General features: G+C 48.9%; 1 protein-coding gene across 2 annotated transcripts in view; it reads left to right on the forward strand.

The window, feature by feature from the left end:
• Window positions 1–14,719: 14,719 nt before the first annotated feature.
• CAV1 (caveolin 1) overlaps window positions 14,720–16,235 on the forward strand; it is a 38,239-nt gene continuing 36,723 nt past the window's right edge. The window contains 2 exon segments of one of the 2 annotated variants that reach the window (NM_001242731.1): window positions 14,720–14,895; window positions 15,953–16,117. In NM_001242731.1, the coding sequence (NP_001229660.1) occupies window positions 14,866–14,895; window positions 15,953–16,117 (195 nt within the window). In that variant the 5' untranslated portion in view covers window positions 14,720–14,865. 2 annotated transcript variants of the gene reach the window in all.

The following is a 16,235-nucleotide window of genomic DNA, read 5'->3' on the forward strand; positions in this document are numbered from 1 at the left end:
TCTAGTAGTAGAGTAGTAGTAATAATATTTATTAAGCACTTACTATATGCAGAGCATTCATTCATTCAATAGTATTTATTGAGCACTTATTATGTGCAGAGCACTATACTAAGCACTTGGAATGTACAAATCGGTAACAGATACAGTCCCTGCCCTTTGACGGGCCTACAGTCTAATCGGGGGAGACGGACAGACAAGAACAATAGCAATAAATAGAATCGAGGGGATGAACATCTCATAAAAACAATAGCAAATAAATGGAATCAAGGCGATGTACATCTCATTAACAAAAGAAATAGGATAATGAAAATATATACAGTTGAGCGGATGAGTACAGTGCTGAGGGGATGGGAAGGGAGAGGGGGAGGAGCAGAGGGAAATGGGGGGAAAAGAGGGTTTAGCTGCGGAGAGGTGAAGGGGGTGGGTAGAGGGAGTAGAGGGAAAAGGGGAGCTCAGTCTGGGAAGGCCTCTTGGAGGAGGTGAGCACTGCCCTAAGCCACGGAAGAGAATACAGAGGTGCGAGTCAGACATGGTCCTTGTCCCTTGGAAGGACCCCCCAGTCTAAGAGTATAAGTGGGGAGAAGGGACTGGAGTCAGACAGAATGGGAATGATGAAACAGTAAAACACAATAGAGTCAGATACACACACAAAAAAAAATTAGAAGTCGATAGTATCTACCAACTCTATTACGTTGTACTCTTTCGATCACTTAGTGGTGTTCTCTACCCGCAATAAATGTTTAATAAATACCATTGATTGATTGGTTCATTAAGTAAATGTATCCCTGGGCAAGAATGGAGGGGGGATAAGCTGAAGTGGACAATAACTAGACCAGCCTGCAGCCTGTTCAACAAGAATTTCCTCTGGATTCTTGCTCTTGTTAGTGACTGGATTTGATCTCATTAGAGGACTTTAAACTCATTGTGGGCAGGGACCATGTTTATCAAGTCTACTGGATTGTACACTCTCAGGCATTTACTACAGTGCTCTGCACACAGTAAGTACTTAATAATGACCATTTTCATGGTATTTATTAAGTGCTTACTACACATCACGCACTGTTATAAGCACTGAGATAGATACATGTTAATCAGGCCAGACACAGTCCCTGTCTCACATGGGGCTCTTAGCCAAGTAGTGGGGAGAACAACTGATTGAATGATGGATCGATTGATTGATTCCTGGAGACTCCCTACATTTTTAGATTAAAGTAGGTAGAAAACAGACATTGGAACCGGAACAGGAAGGGGCTGGGCCAGAGGCAAATCTTTGTCATGAGCAGTATTAATTGAGGCCCTAATATGTACAGAGTGCTTGGTCAGAGCGTTGTATTGGGTGCTTACTGTATTTAATCGATTGATCAATGATATTAATTCAGTGCTCACGGAATGCAGAGTACCATAGTAAGTGCTTGGGAGAGTAAAAAACAAAAGAGTATGGACAATCCCTCTTCCTAAGAAATACCACAGTAGGTTCTTAAGAGCGTACAACAGAAATGTAAGATGACACAGTTCCTGCCCTTGAGGAAGGCTACAGTCCTCAAGAAAGACAACTTAGAGCAGGCATACAGAGGGAGAGAAACCGTGATCTTTGTTAAGTGCTTAATATATACCAGGCACTGTACTAGGCGCTGGGGTGGTTACAAGCAAAATGGGTTGTACACAGTTTCTGTCCCACGTGGGGCTCACAGCCTTCTTCACCATTTTGCAGATAAGGAAACTGAGGCACAGAGAGGTTAAGTCACTTGCCCAAGGCCACCCAACAGACAAGTGACAGAGCAGGGATTAGAATCCAGGTAAGTGCTCAATAAATACAATTGAATGAATGAATGAATGGACCCCGATCCTTCCGACTCCCAGACCCATACTCTATCCACTAGGCCATGCTGCCAGCAAAACATATATATGATTGAAAACAACAAAAAATGAAGAGAAGTATGAACTTGCATACACTCGAGCCCAGGAGTGGCTAACGGAGAGTCTTGAAGCCAGGAGTCTGGAGTTTCTAATTGATGGAGAGAGAAATTGGAGATTTGTGAGTAAGAGAGTGGAGTGCTCTTTTCAGTTCAGCACACACCACAGTGTGCCGAGTAGCAATAAGCACGATCCAAGCAACGATCATTACAGGTGACAAATCCTGCATAGAGAGAGTCCTGAGTTTTCTCAAGTTACAGACTGACTGGTAGAAATTCAAGGAGCAGAGAGGATTTTAGTTTTAAATGAAAGGTATTACCCTTATAGGGATTTCTTCAATTCAGGGGTAAGAAACCATGCCCTTTTGCCTAAATTTGGGGTTTCTTTGGAGTCCTGGGAAACCTGGGGAGAGCCTAGGTGGAACTGGCAGACTTGGGTGTTTTTTTTCTTTTAACTGGTACTTGCTAAGTGCTTACTAAATGTCAAGAACCGTACTAAGTGCTTGGGTAGATACGAGATAATCAGACCAGGCACAGTCCCCATCCTACATGGGGCTCATAGTCTAAGTAGGCGGGAGTAAGATTTATTGCCCATTTTACGGTGAGGCAACAGAGGCACCGAGAAGTTAAGTGACTTACCCAGGGTCACCCAAAAGTCCGAAGCAGGAGCCAGGATTAGAACTCAGGTGGTCTAACTCCCGGGCCTTTTCACTAGGCAATCCTGCAGACAGATGTAGGGAGTAAAGTCCCACAGCTTCCGTGTTAGCATGGAAACTCGGTCCAAAAGTCTGTCTATCAGAGAGCGGTTGCTAGGTGATCCAAGTAGCCTCTGACGATGGGTGAATGGAGGGGCCACAAGTTGAGGGAGGATGGCAGGAGACGAGGGGGACTAATTTCAGCCTCCTCTGGCATCTCCTTCTTGGCCCACTGAGGGTTTGCAGGCTAGTCCCTCCTCCCGGCAACTTCCCACCCCCGCGCTCGGACCTGAAATTCAGCCCGAACTTGACCGTCGCAGGAGGATCTTGATCTCAGAAGAAGGCCATGCAGCAGTCACTAGAGAAACCAGATGGTTGCCTTGAATCAATTGGCTCCGTGAAGTAGGGAAATCCTCTCCCTGTATGGCCCCCACAGGAACCCGTGCACCATCGCTCAGACCGGGGCCGCTGGGGCCACTGAAGCCATTCTGTCACCATTATAGGAAAGGGGAGGGGCGGGGAGGGGCCAGAAAGGAAAAGACTCATCTATCCAGGGGGAGGCGGGGGAGAGGTGGGAGGAAAACATCACCATTGCCAACCACATATATTTCTCTGAACCAGCAATGGGTGAGGAAGGGGGGTAAGGGTGTGGGCTTCAGGCCTTTTTGGAGGAGACCAGCTAAAAGCACTATTCCTCAGAGTCGAGGGGCGGGGGCCAGTAAACAGAGCAAGGGCCCTGGGTCAGTTCTCATCATCTACAGAGCAGAGCAGAGTCTGAATCATAATAACCATTATGGTGTTTGTTAAACTCTAACTATCAGGCCGGATGCAGTCCCTGTCCTACGGTTGTTGGCAGAGAATGTATCTGTTTATTGTTATGTTGTACTTTACCAAGTGTTTAGTGCAGTGCTTTGCACAAAGTAAGTGCTTGATAAATAAAATTGACTGAATGAATGAATGGGGTCCACAATCTATATGAGAGAGCAGGATTTAATCCCCATTTTACAGATGAGGAAACTGAAGCATAGAGAAGTTAAGTAACTTGACCAAGGTCCCGCAGTTGACAAGTGGCAGAGCTGAAATTAGAATCCGGTTCTTCTGACCCCCGGGCCCACGGTCTTTCCATTAGGCCACCCTGCACCGTGGAAAGGTTGATGATTCCCTCACTACAGCCTTGTAAGAATAGAGGCAGTCATCATCAGAAGTGCATCTGTCCCTGTCTTTGCCAAGACTCAGCTCTGGCCCCTCTGTGCTTGATTGTTCAAAGCCCCTCCTCCTCTAATCATAGTCAAGAGACTATTAAACACCTCCAATGTTCCAAGCATTGTGCCAAGTCCTAAGGTAGAAACGAAGAAATGAGACCAGATACAGTCGCTGATTCATGTATGACTTACAGTCTAAGGGGAAAAGAGAACGGATATTCTGTCATTTTACAGATGAGGAAACTGAGGAACAGAGAGGTTATGTGACTTGCCCAAGGTCACACAGCACAGCCATGAGCCAGTTGGAAATAGCCCCTCTGGCTGCTCACTCCCATGCTCTGGAATTCCTGAAAAGCCATTCCACTGCCTCTTCCTCAGGCTCAGAAGGAGGAAGTGCTGCAAACCGTGTTGAATTGTTGGGAAAGAATTGTGGGGAAGCACCTGGAGAATCCGATCCCAGGCCTCCCCCGCATTCCATATTGAGGACTGGGTGCTCCGGGAACTCCTTCTCCATAAACTCCAGGCTTTCCCTTGGACATTAATCCCTGGGGTGGGGCTTTCCCCTGCGTAAATCCTGACTCTTTGTTTTTGATCCAGGGGCCAGTCCCGGGAGTTGACACTGAACTGTGGATAAGATGCTCACTGAAAGCAGGCCAGGTCTACCTGCATCCCATCTAAAGCTGTCTTTTCCCTCTGGCCTGGGTAGAAGTAGGAGAGGTAGTAGAAATAGCAGTAGTGATAGCCGCAGCAGGAGTAGTAATAATAGTATATTTTAGAGCCCAGTGGGTGCAGAGGCACTAAATTAAGTGTTTGGAGAGTACAAAACAAGGAAAGGAATATTCCCTGTCCACAGAGAGCTTGCACTGTAATGGCGGAGACAAATATAAACTTATTACTGTAACAGAAATAAATAAATAAATACATAAATACATAAATAAATAAATAAATAAATAAATAAATAAATGCACAGTTGAATAAAACATCGGAACATAAATGCTAAGGATGTGGATGAGGATGAGTAAGTACACGATTGCTAGAGATGGCTGGTGGGTTTCTATGACCGGGGGTGGTCCAAGCAGTACAGGGGAGGAGGAGGACGAGAAAGTGGAATCTGGGAGGGGGCCTGGGAGGAGCTGCCTCCATCAGGTGGGCAGAGCCCTAAATAGACCCACACATAACTTATGGGAGATCGTTGTGTCCCATTTAGGCTAAGTACGGTGTTCTTTAATCACTAAAGTACAAGAGACTTCCTGATGCCGGAATAGTCGGGTTCACATTTGATTTTGAGTTCTTTTCTTTTCATTCTCTTCTTTCTCTTCACCTTCATCCTCCTTAAACCACAATAGTAGGCAAGAACTTCAAGCCCAACACGTATTTTAGCTGTGTCACCTAGTGGAAAGAGTGTGGGCCTGGGAATCAGAGGACCTGGGTTCTAAGTCTGGCTCTGCCAATTATCTGCTGTGTGACCTTGGGCAACTCACTTGGCTTCTCTGGGCCTCAGTTTCCTAATCTGTAAAATGGCGATTAAATACCTGTCCTCCCTCCTACTTAGATTGAGAGCCTCATGTGGGACAGGGACTGAATCTAACCTGATTAACTTGAATCTATTCCAGTGCTTAGAACACTTCTTGACTCATAGTGCTTAAAAGTATAATAACAATAATAATACTATAATTTTACATTATAGTATTATTATTATTATTATTACAACTAAGAGCCTGGCCTGACCCCAGCTCCACCCGAGAAAGCATTTGAGGCAGGAAGAAGAGGCGGCTTCTTCTGCAGCCACCCTGTTCACCCTCCAGCCCAACAGAAAAGGCAAGAAAAACTCACCTCCAGAGTGAAAGAGAGAGGGTCTCTCCAGTCAGCAGAAGTCACCTCTCAGCCTCCTGCCTCCCACAAAAAGCAATGATTCTCCAACATGTGCATCTTTTCCTGGGCTTCAGGGTGAGGTTCTCCTCACTGATAATAATAATAATAATTGGGTATTTGTTAAGCGCTTACTATGTGTCAAGCACTGTTCTAAGCACTGGGTAGATACAAGGTAAACAGGTTGTCACACGTGGGGCTCACAGTTTTAATCCCCGTTTTCCAGACGAGGTCACTGAGGCACAGAGAAGTTAAGTGACTTGCCGAAAGTCACACAACTGACAAGTGGTGGGGTCGGGATTAGAACCCACGACCTCTGCCTCCCAAGCCCGTGCTCTTTCTACTGAGCCACGCTGCTTCTCTGACCATGGGAATATTCGGTCAGCGAATGAAGGTTTAGCTGGAACCAGTGCATCTGCAGAGAGTGATGTCTCAGACAATTCTGTATTGTTGCATAAATTATCCCTGCCTTGTCATTCGAAGACTCCTATCTAACCGTCACCGCCGAACTCGAGTCCCCACCACAGGGGAGGTGTCAAACAAGTGAGCAGAAGGCAGCAGGGTACCAGGCTGGAGAAAACTTTGCAAACTTTCCTCTCCCTGGCCCAGATAAGGCCTGACTAAGATGAGTAGATAAGGGTGGCTTGGGGCCCAGAGCATAAGCAGAACATTGCAAGTCTGGGCAAGAGGAGAACAGGAAAGAAAGCAGAGTCTTTGAAGGCCAAGGTAATTGTGAGTCAACGTGGGGAAGAGAAGATTGAGGAAAACAGGTATGGGTTGCTTAGGCAACTCACGAGTATTTTAACCTGGCCCTCTTTTCATTTCCACTGAGGGGAAGGCAAAAGCAAGCGGAATTAAATTGAAGCAGGAGGGATTTAGGCTAAAATCAGTGAGGAGTTTCTTCGCCCTCATTAAGGGGGTGAACATGGTCATGCTCTATGTTGGACGTATGAATGGGTCATCAGTGCTGATGATCATCTACAGCAATAGGATGGAGAGAAATCTCCCAGGACTTTGGACAGAGTGATTTTCGGGAGCAGGAGGAGGGGTCCCTCGCGGGCCCGTGGTTTTATGCTTCTGTGGTGTTGAATGGGTCTCTGGAGCTGTCACTTCCCTGGGTGGCACACCTCATTATCTAAAATGATAGACTCAGTAGGGAAAAGTCACTAAATAATCATGCAATGCAAAGGCTTTCATAATAATAATAATGTTGGTATTTGTTAAGCGCTTACTATGTGCAGAGCACTGTTCTAAGCGCTGGGGTAGACACGGGGGAATCAGGTGGTCCCACGTGGGGCTCACAGTCTTAATCCCCATTTTACAGATGAGGTAACTGAGGCGCAGAGAAGTTGAGTGACTTGCCCACAGTCACACAGCTGACAAGTGGCCGAGCTGGGATTCGAACCCATGACCTCTGACTCCAAAGCCCGTGCTCTTTCCACCGAGCCACGCTGCTTCTCCAGCACAGCAGGCGAGGTTTCAACCTCAAACATCTGCCTGGGCCATTTTCTGGAGCTGGCCTATGAAACACCCATCTGGTTCTTTCCGAAGTCAGCCGATGACGTGGGGTTTCCTGCTGCCAGGAACCTCCTCTTTCCCCACAAGTGGCCAATGGGAGACCAGCAGATAGGGCTAGACCATCCTCCCAGGCAAGACCGATGCTCTGGCTGCTTGCCTCTTCGAAATTCTCCAGCTCCTGTTCCAAGAAAGCCTCTGAGTTTTGAAGAAGGGAAGAGCTGCCAGTTCCCAGCAAGCCTTTTGGCTAATTTTGCATGTGGGGTTCCCTCCGCTGGGTGTTGTCTACCATTTGTGGCCAAGCCTGCCAGTGCTTAATAGCAGGGTTTCCCCGTGTGCTGTGCTATACGGTAGCTGGCGTCTGGCTTTACAGCCGATATGTGTGTGTTTTCCCCCCCACTCTGACTCCGCTCTATTGTTTCTCATGAATGGATTGAAATTTTCCTCCCTTTACAATTTTCCAGTCTTTGGGATAAGGGCTCAGTGGAATAATAATAATCTTGATTCATTCCTTGCTTGGCGGTTGCTGGGATCTCCAAGAGCACGAATCATTCTCATCTTCCCCAGTCTCTTCCTCAATTAGGTGTGCCATTAGATTGTAAATAAATCAATCCATCAATCATTGGTATTTCCTGAGTGCTCACTGTGCCCAGAGCACTGTACTAAGCGCTTGGGAAAGTACGGTATAACAGAGTTGGTGGACACATTCCCTGCCCACAAGGAATTTAACTCCCTGAGGGCAAGGATTGTGTCTTTGACTTACTCCCTGACACCTGAACATAGTAAGCGTTCTGTCATAGTAAGCGTAGTGGGCACCAAGAACAATCCTCTGCACATAAAAAAAAAATCTCTTCCAGGATGCCTTTCCAGTCTGAGCCCGCATTTCCCTTTAGTCTCTCTCCCTTCTGCATCGTCTATATACTTGGATCCTTGTCCTTCAGCATTTGATATTCACCCCAACCTCAGTCCCACAGCACTTATGTACATGCCCATAATTTATTTTAATGACTGTCTCTCCCTCTGGCCTGTAAGCTCCTGGTGGGCAGGGAACGTGTCTTCTAACTCTGTTGTACTGTATTCTCCCAAACACTTAGTACAGTGCTCTTAGTACAGTGCACAATAAGCACTCAGTAATGTGACTGATTGATTGAGCGACAGTATAGGGTTAGGCATTCAGGAAAGTATGTGCTATAAAAGTTCTAAAGCTGTTTTCGCTACTAATGCTGCTCCAAATAATGATGAGGAAGATGATGGGGAGGAGGAGAAAGGAGGTGGATGATGATGATGATGATGATGATGATGGAGTCAGTAGCTTTCCCAAGTTATAATTCAGGCCCCATTCTCCTGCAGTCAGGCAGTTAGGCTCCTGGGCCAGGTTGAAGAATCCTCTTCTCCCTCTGACATCACTTAAGCCTCATCCTCAGCCACCCGTAAGGTCGGGGCAGAAGCCAATACCTTTCCAAAGCATCACCTGTGAAGGGAGGGTTCTTGCCTTAATCGACCCATCAGTCAATCAATCCCTTCGTTTTTATTGAATTTACTGGGTGCAGAATACTGGACCTAGCCTTTAAGGAGATCTGATGAATAACCATTTCGGCGAGATTTAAAGCTAGATTGTAAGGTCCTTAAGGGCAGGGATCTTGTCTAGCAGCTCTACTGAGCTATACTCTCCGGGGTGCATAGTACAGCACTCTGTATAGAGTAAATGTTCAGTCAATACCACCGATGGATTGATTGCCTGGGAGCCCTACTGTCTACTTCTTGCCAAGAGTTACCAAGCGAATCCCCACCCCAACCAGAACCGGTGATAAGACACCTTTGTCTAGGAAGCCCACTATTACATGAAATCGAAATCTGCCTGACCTGCCAGTGAACAACTGGCTGAAACCGGTTCCACTGTTGGCATTTCAGAAGCGTGGCATTTCAATTGCAGGAATAATCAACAGGGCTTGTGAGGTAACTAGTTCACCTTGCTTAAAACAGGCCCCAGTATGGGTTTATCGTTTATCGAAAGGCCCAAAGGGAAAGAAAGCCTCCCACCCAAATATATAATGGCTCAGCTTTGACCCAAAGGAAGATGAGCTGTTTATAGTAAAAGGTCACTCTTGCTGAAGCCCTCTTCCCCAAAATATCTGTAATTATTGGAGAAAAACACCAAGGTCAAGTCTACCTTGAATAAAGGCGTCTAGTGTCCATTACTTCATTAATTGGGCCTCCTCTCTCTCTCGCTCTTTCTCTTTCCAAAATAACATTATCAGTTTCATTATTTCTAATCTGGGAACTCAGTCCCACTGCACTCATAACTGAGTTGTCTTCCCTCAGAGCGTGGTTTAACATTGCTAGGTGAGAGATCGATGTAATATGTTAGGTGAGAGATACTTCAGCGGCTTATAATGTGTGCATCCACCGTGTCGCTAAAGCTTTGATGGGGTACATCCAAGTGAGCCCTGTCCAAATCTCCTCCAAAAAGACTTCCCTGATTAATCTTTCATTTCTGTGCCCTATCCCCACTCCAAATGTCACCAACTAAGCAATTTGGTACTCCCACCTCCATACCACTTACACTCATATCTTTATATTCTATTGCTTCTCCATACTTTAAATGAATTTTAATATTTGTCACCGCCCTCTAGATTGTCAAGTCCAGATCTTTCCTAAATTCTTAGTACAGTGCTCTGCACACAATAGGTGCTCAACAAATAATTTAGAATGATTGGTTGGCTGAGTAATCTCAAGGCCCAAAGTATGAGTTAAGCCAAACACCTTCCAAATTAAGCCACAGGATGCTGGATAGATAGATGTTGTCTGGGGACCTCAGAATCTTTCCCTCTTCAATAATAGTAGTAGTAGTAGTACACTAGTAGTAGCAGTAGTAGTGTTATTAAGTAGTAAGCGCTTAGTACAGTGTTCTGCACACAGTAAGCGCTCAATAAATAGATTGAATGAATGAAAGGATAGTAGACTCTAAGCTCATTCATTCAATAGTATTTATTGAGCGCTTACTATGTGCAGAGCACTGTACTAAGCGCTTGGAATGAACAAGTCGGCAACAGATAGAGACAGTCCCTGCCGTTTGACGGGCTTACGGTCTAATCGGGGGAGACTGAGAGACAAGAACAATGGCAATAAATAGAGTCAAGGGGAAGAACATCTCGTAAAAACAATGGCAACTAAATAGAATCGAGGCGATGTACATTTCATTAAGCTCATTGAGGACAAGGAGCGAGTCTACCAACTCTCTTAAATTGCACTCTCCCGGTCACTTAGAACAGTGCTCTGCACACAGTAACGCTCAATAAATGCCACTGATTGATTGACTGATTGCTCACTGTAGCACCACCTCCATGCTTATCTACCTACAACCCATCTGAGCCCATCTGAAAATAACCCCTAAAAGACTCTACGATTTTAAGCACTTCCTCATCCACATATCTATCTTTCCATTCTTTTCTTCCTCCGATCTGTAATTATTTTTGTAATCTGTAATTTTGTCTTCCCCAGTAGATCTAACGCACATGAAAGCAGGGATCCTGCCTACTAACCTTATGGTACAAGCCTAAGTGCTTAGTACAATGCTCTGCACACAGTAAGTACTCAATAAATATGATTGATCAATTGATTGAGAAACTAGTGGGTAGAGCATGGACCTCCGTGTCAGAAGCATCCGAGTTCTAATTCTGCCTCTGCCACTTGTGTGACCTTGGACAAGTCACTTAGCTTCTCTGTTCCTCAGTTTCCTCATCTGTAAAATGGCAATTAAGACTTTGAGCCCTATGTAGGGCACGGATCGTGTCCAATCTGATGAGTTTGTATCTACCGCAGTAGTTAGTACAGTGCCTGGCACATAGTTAGCGCAACGCATAACCGTTAAAAAACAGTGAGGATAAAATGGGGCACTCTGGGAACTTGAACTTGGAATGAAGTGAATGGAACTGGCTCTATGACCTAAGGAAAAGGTCAATAATAATAATTACTGTCATGGTCCTTGTTGAGCACTTACTATGTGCCAAGCACTGTTCTAAGCTCTGGAGTAGATTCAAGTAAATCCGATTGGACATAGTCCCCTTCCCACATGGGGCTCACACTTTTAATCCACATTTTACAGATGAGTTAACGGAGGCCCATGAGAAGTTAAGTGAGTTGCCCAAGATCACCCGGCGGACATGTGGCAGAGCCGAGATTAGAACCCAGGTCCTTCTGACTCCCAGGTCCACACTCTATCCATTAAGCCCCGGTACTTTTAAAAAACGAAGTGAGAGCTACCTGATACCCATAGCCTTGAGAGTCCATTATTCTACCCTCAATAGCCTATCCCTTAAATTCATTCTGGTTGCTCACCATAGCGAACACTAATCGAGGAAGGAGATTTGGCTGGGGAGTTACTGAAGTAGAAATAGTAATAACCTTTAATGGTGGGGTGCAATGTGCTGGGTGCATTGGGAATGGGAGCCACGAGACCTAGGTTCTAGCCTCGGCTCTACCATTTGCAAGGTGCGTGACCTTGGGTGAGTCAATTAACTTCTCTGTGCCTCAATTTCTTCATCTGTAAAATGGGTACAAAATACCTGCTCTCCCTCTCTCATGTCCCGTGAACCCCGTGTGGGAGGACTGAGACCGATGGTGTAGCTATCCCAGGGCTTAGCGCAGTGCCTTGCACATAATAAGCACTTGAGAAATAGCATCGTTATTAGCACTGCGATTATGATTTTGATGGTTCGGGCTTTCGTAATGAAAAAGATCACTGAGCCTTTAGCTGGTTCCAGGAACTACTGCCAAAATTACTTTCCGGGGATTTGTTACTCTTGAGAAGGCAACGGTAAATTTTAACGCACATTCAGTTTACTGAATCTTTTGTGCCTTCTTCCACCACCAGCAGAGCCTACCTACTTGGCAATTGTCAGCCCTTCTCGGAGCCTTTCCTAGGGATGAAGCTCTGATCTGGCATCTCCACCTCAAGAGTCATAAGAGTGGATATCTGGGAAAGGAAAATTCTTCCAGCCTCAGGTATCGGACTATTCCTCTCCAAACTCCCTTTCGAGCTTGAGGTCGCCGTGATGATCTCTCAAAGCAGTCAGGTTCAGAATTTTTGATTCTCACTGCACGAGGGCGGGATTCCTGCAATCGCTGCCCCATTTATGTTCTTGTTCAGACAAGCTAGTCACTCACTCACAGTTTTTCCTCTCATTAGAATTCATTCGGCATTGACGGCACGCGCATCACTATCGTTAGGATTTTCCGTGCGAGGGAGGGGAAGCGAGAAGGGAATTCTCTCCCCTGGGAGAATCTCCTCCAGGATTTTTGAGCTCCCATACTACAAATCCCAGAATGCTGTGGGGCCTAAACAGAACATCCTTTATGCTCCATCTTTTAAGTGGCCAGAGAGTATCACTCAATCAATCCATCATTTGTATTTACTGAGTGATTGCTGGGTGCCATTTGGCCAGGGAGAATACATTATAACTTGTTTGGTAGACATATTCCCTGGCCACCACGAGTTTACAGTCTAGAAGGGAGGCAGACATTACTATTAATACACGCACCAATTATGAGTATCGATCAGTGGCATTTATTGGGTGTTTACTATTTGCGGAGCACTGTACTAAGTTCTTGGAAGAGTACGGTACAGTGGAGTTAACAGACATGTTCCCTATCCGCTATGATCTTACAGTCTAGCGGGGGAGCCAGGCATCCCTATAAATAAATCATTTATAATATTTAATTTAAAGATAGGGGTGTAAGTGCTGTGGCGTTGTGGGTGGGGCAAATGCCAAATGGCCAAAGGTCGTAGATCCAAGTGTGTGTACATCCAGGAGATAGGCACTTCAGTGCTTTGAGGCTGAAAGAAAGGTGAATAAAGGGTGCAAATCAAAGTGTAAGGGCGAAAATTTAGATGGGAGTGGGAGAAAAGGAAATGAGGGCTTAGTAGGGGAAGGCCTGTTGGAGTAGATGTGGTTTTATTAAGGCTTTGAAGGCGTGGAGAGTGATCGTCAGTGTTGCCCTCAGGTGTAGCGAGCATGTACTGGGAGAGAGAGCGGCTAGAGTGGGTGGGATCGTCTTTTCCGAATTGACCGAATTGACCTATAAAAATCCGGGCCCGGCCGAACTAATCCGCGCTAACTGATGTGCCTAACTAATGGGCCCGCCCGGAAAGTCGGGTTCCTTCGTTGGAGGACGGGGGAAGGTGCATTCCAGGCTCTTCGTGACTGTTTAATAACTGAGAATGCTCATCTCCGCACCTGGATTACACCCAGGGTAAATGGCCTCAGCCTTTCCCCAGAGGCTGGGACTCCAGGGATGTGAGGCCGTGTTTCGAGCCACATGGGTGTGTGATGATGACGATGACGTTTGTTAAGCACTTACCATGCGCTAGGCACTGTACTAAGCGCTGGGGTGGACGCAAGCAAAGCGAGTTGGACGCAGTCCTTGTCTCTGGTGGACTCCCAGTCTCAGACCCCGTTTTAAAGATGAGGTAACTGAGGCCTAGAGAAGTGAAGTGACTTGCCTAAGGTGACAAGCGCGGACAAGTGGCAGAGCTGGGATGAGAACCCATGACCTTCTGACTCCTAGGCCCGTGGTCCAGCCACTACTCCATACCCGGTTCATTCGTCTATTCATTCATTCAATTGCATTTACCGTGAGCTTAATGTGTGCAAAGCATTGTACTAAGCGCTCGGGAGAGTGCGATATAACAAGAGACACATTCCTGCCCAGAGCGAGCTCACAATCTAGTGGGGTCCCGTCCCCACCCCCACCCCCTCCTATTTTATCTTCTCCCTTGAGAAGTCCAGCACTCGCTGCACGCAGTGTCCACGGGTGAAAGATCCTTCCCCTCTTCCCGCTAGGCTAGGAGAGTCGGGACCGGTGGATGAGCCCCAGCTCGGCAGCAGCCCCGGCATCGACTAACTTGAGCAAAAGACCCCTCCTTGAAGGGCTAAGTCCCCCACGGGCATCCGCGCGGGCCCTTCCTCGGGAGATGCAATAATAATAATGGTACTCGTTAAGCCCTTATTACGTGCCACGCACTGCCCTAAGCGCTGGGGTGGATAGAAGCAAATCGGGATGGTCACAGTCCCCGCCTCACATGGGGCTCACCGTCTCAGTTCCCATTTTACAGATGCGGTATCTGAGGCCCAGAGAAGCCGAATGACTTGCCTCAGGTCACGCAGCAGACAAGCGGCGGAGGCAGGCAGGATTCGAACCGGTGACCTTCTGACTCCCAGCCCCTCGCTCTTATCCACTAGGGCATTCCGCCTCTCGGGAAGGGACCAAGGCTGCGGTTTGGGGCGCTCGGTGCGGCGGCAGGACTGGCCCGGGGACCCTCCCCCAACCCCAGCTCGGATGTTATTATGAATAATATTATTATGATATATAATTATCGTGAATTAATAATAATGACGATGTTGTTGTGATTATTACATGTCCCGAGGAAGAGACCTTGCGGATGATGCGGCCCTCCCGCCCCTTCCCTTCTTCCCGCCCCCTCCCCGCTCCCGGACAAGCTCATCCCTTTCCCGCCCCTTCCCCATCCCTCCCACCCCCCCGGGTCCTCCCCCGGCTCCTCCCCCACCCCGGGCGGGGGGGGGGGTCCCCTCCCCCCGACCCCGCCCGGCCCTTCCTCCCTCCGCCCCTTAAAGGGGAGCGCGGCCGGCGGGCGGCTCTCGGCGGGGCAGCATGTCTGGGGGCAAGTACGTAGACGCGGAGGTAGGACGGCATCTTCGCTCGCTCCCTTCCTTTCTTCCCTCCTCCCGTCCCCCCCTTTCCCTCCTCTTATCCCTGCCCGGTGCCCCCCTGCCCGGGCACCGAGGGTAGCATAGCGCTGCGCTATGAGTGAGCCCCCCCCCCCCCCCAGGACCGGACCGGACCGTCCCCCGGACCGACCGTGGCCGGTCCTGTCCTGAGCGTCCCGGGTTGGGAGGGGAGCCGGGCTGTCGGCAGAGCGGGACGGGCTGGGCACACACAATATTTCCAGCACCTCCTGTCCACCTCTGCACATGTGTGCAAACATCTATGGACCCTCCGCACACCTGCATCCAATCCTGCACCCATCGGCACATGCCTACTCCTTCTCGCATGTATTAAGCATGCACTCCCAATACCCTACACACACAGGCACACCCGAGTGAGGGGTCCCCTCCCCCCTCCAAACACCCGTGGGGCGAACCTGGGTGGGACGGGGCGAATTTCATTCCGGGTGACCCTCTCCCTTTTCCCCCCCCCCCCCCCCCATCCATCCCACCGCCCCAACTTTTCCCTTTTCTACCCCTTCCCCGAGTGGGCACAGCCTCGGCTGGGGGCAGGGGGTTGCAGCAGCGAAGGAAAGAGGGTAGGGCCCGTGGGGGCCGAGGGTCCGCAGGTGGAGGGCGGAGGGTCCCGCAGGTGGTGGGAATAAGGGCGGGGCCGGGGGGAGTCTGCTGGCGAGGGGAGGAGAGCCGGGGCTGGGGTCCGGAATGGGAAAGGGGAGACTATCGGGGGAGAGGGGACGGGGGATGGAGCGTGGCTCAGGTTTGCCCCCCTCCCTCTGTGGGACTCGGGCGGGGCGGGCGCTGGGCGCCTGGTACAGAGGGGGAGGGTGCAGCCTTCCCCCTCCTCCTCCTCCTCCTCCTCCCTCTGGCTCGGGTTAAAAACCACCCGCCTGGTCGTGGCTGCGCCCTCGCCCCTCCAGCTGGACCCCCTGGGTCCGTCCCGCCTGCCCCTCCCCTGCCCCGCCCCGCCCCGCCCCCCGGGCTGACCCGGCCGCTCTCCCCTGCCCCCCCGCCAGGGGCTGCTCTACTCCGTGCCCAGCCGGGACCAGGGCAACATCTACAAGCCGCACAACAAGACCATGGCAGACGACCTGCCCGAGAAGCAGCTGTATGACGCGCACACCAAGGAGATCGACCTGGTCAACCGGGACCCCAAGCACCTCAACGACGATGTGGTCAAGGTCGGTCCCGGAGGGGGAGAAGCGGGGAAGGGGAGGGGGTCCCCCCCGGCTGCAGAAGCCCCCTGGGGCAGGGTCAAGTGGGGGCGTCGCCCCGGCACGAGCCCCGACTTCTTCCTTT

Source organism: Ornithorhynchus anatinus, chromosome 10 (genome assembly GCF_004115215.2).
Source record: "Ornithorhynchus anatinus isolate Pmale09 chromosome 10, mOrnAna1.pri.v4, whole genome shotgun sequence".
Lineage (NCBI taxonomy): Eukaryota > Metazoa > Chordata > Mammalia > Monotremata > Ornithorhynchidae > Ornithorhynchus > Ornithorhynchus anatinus.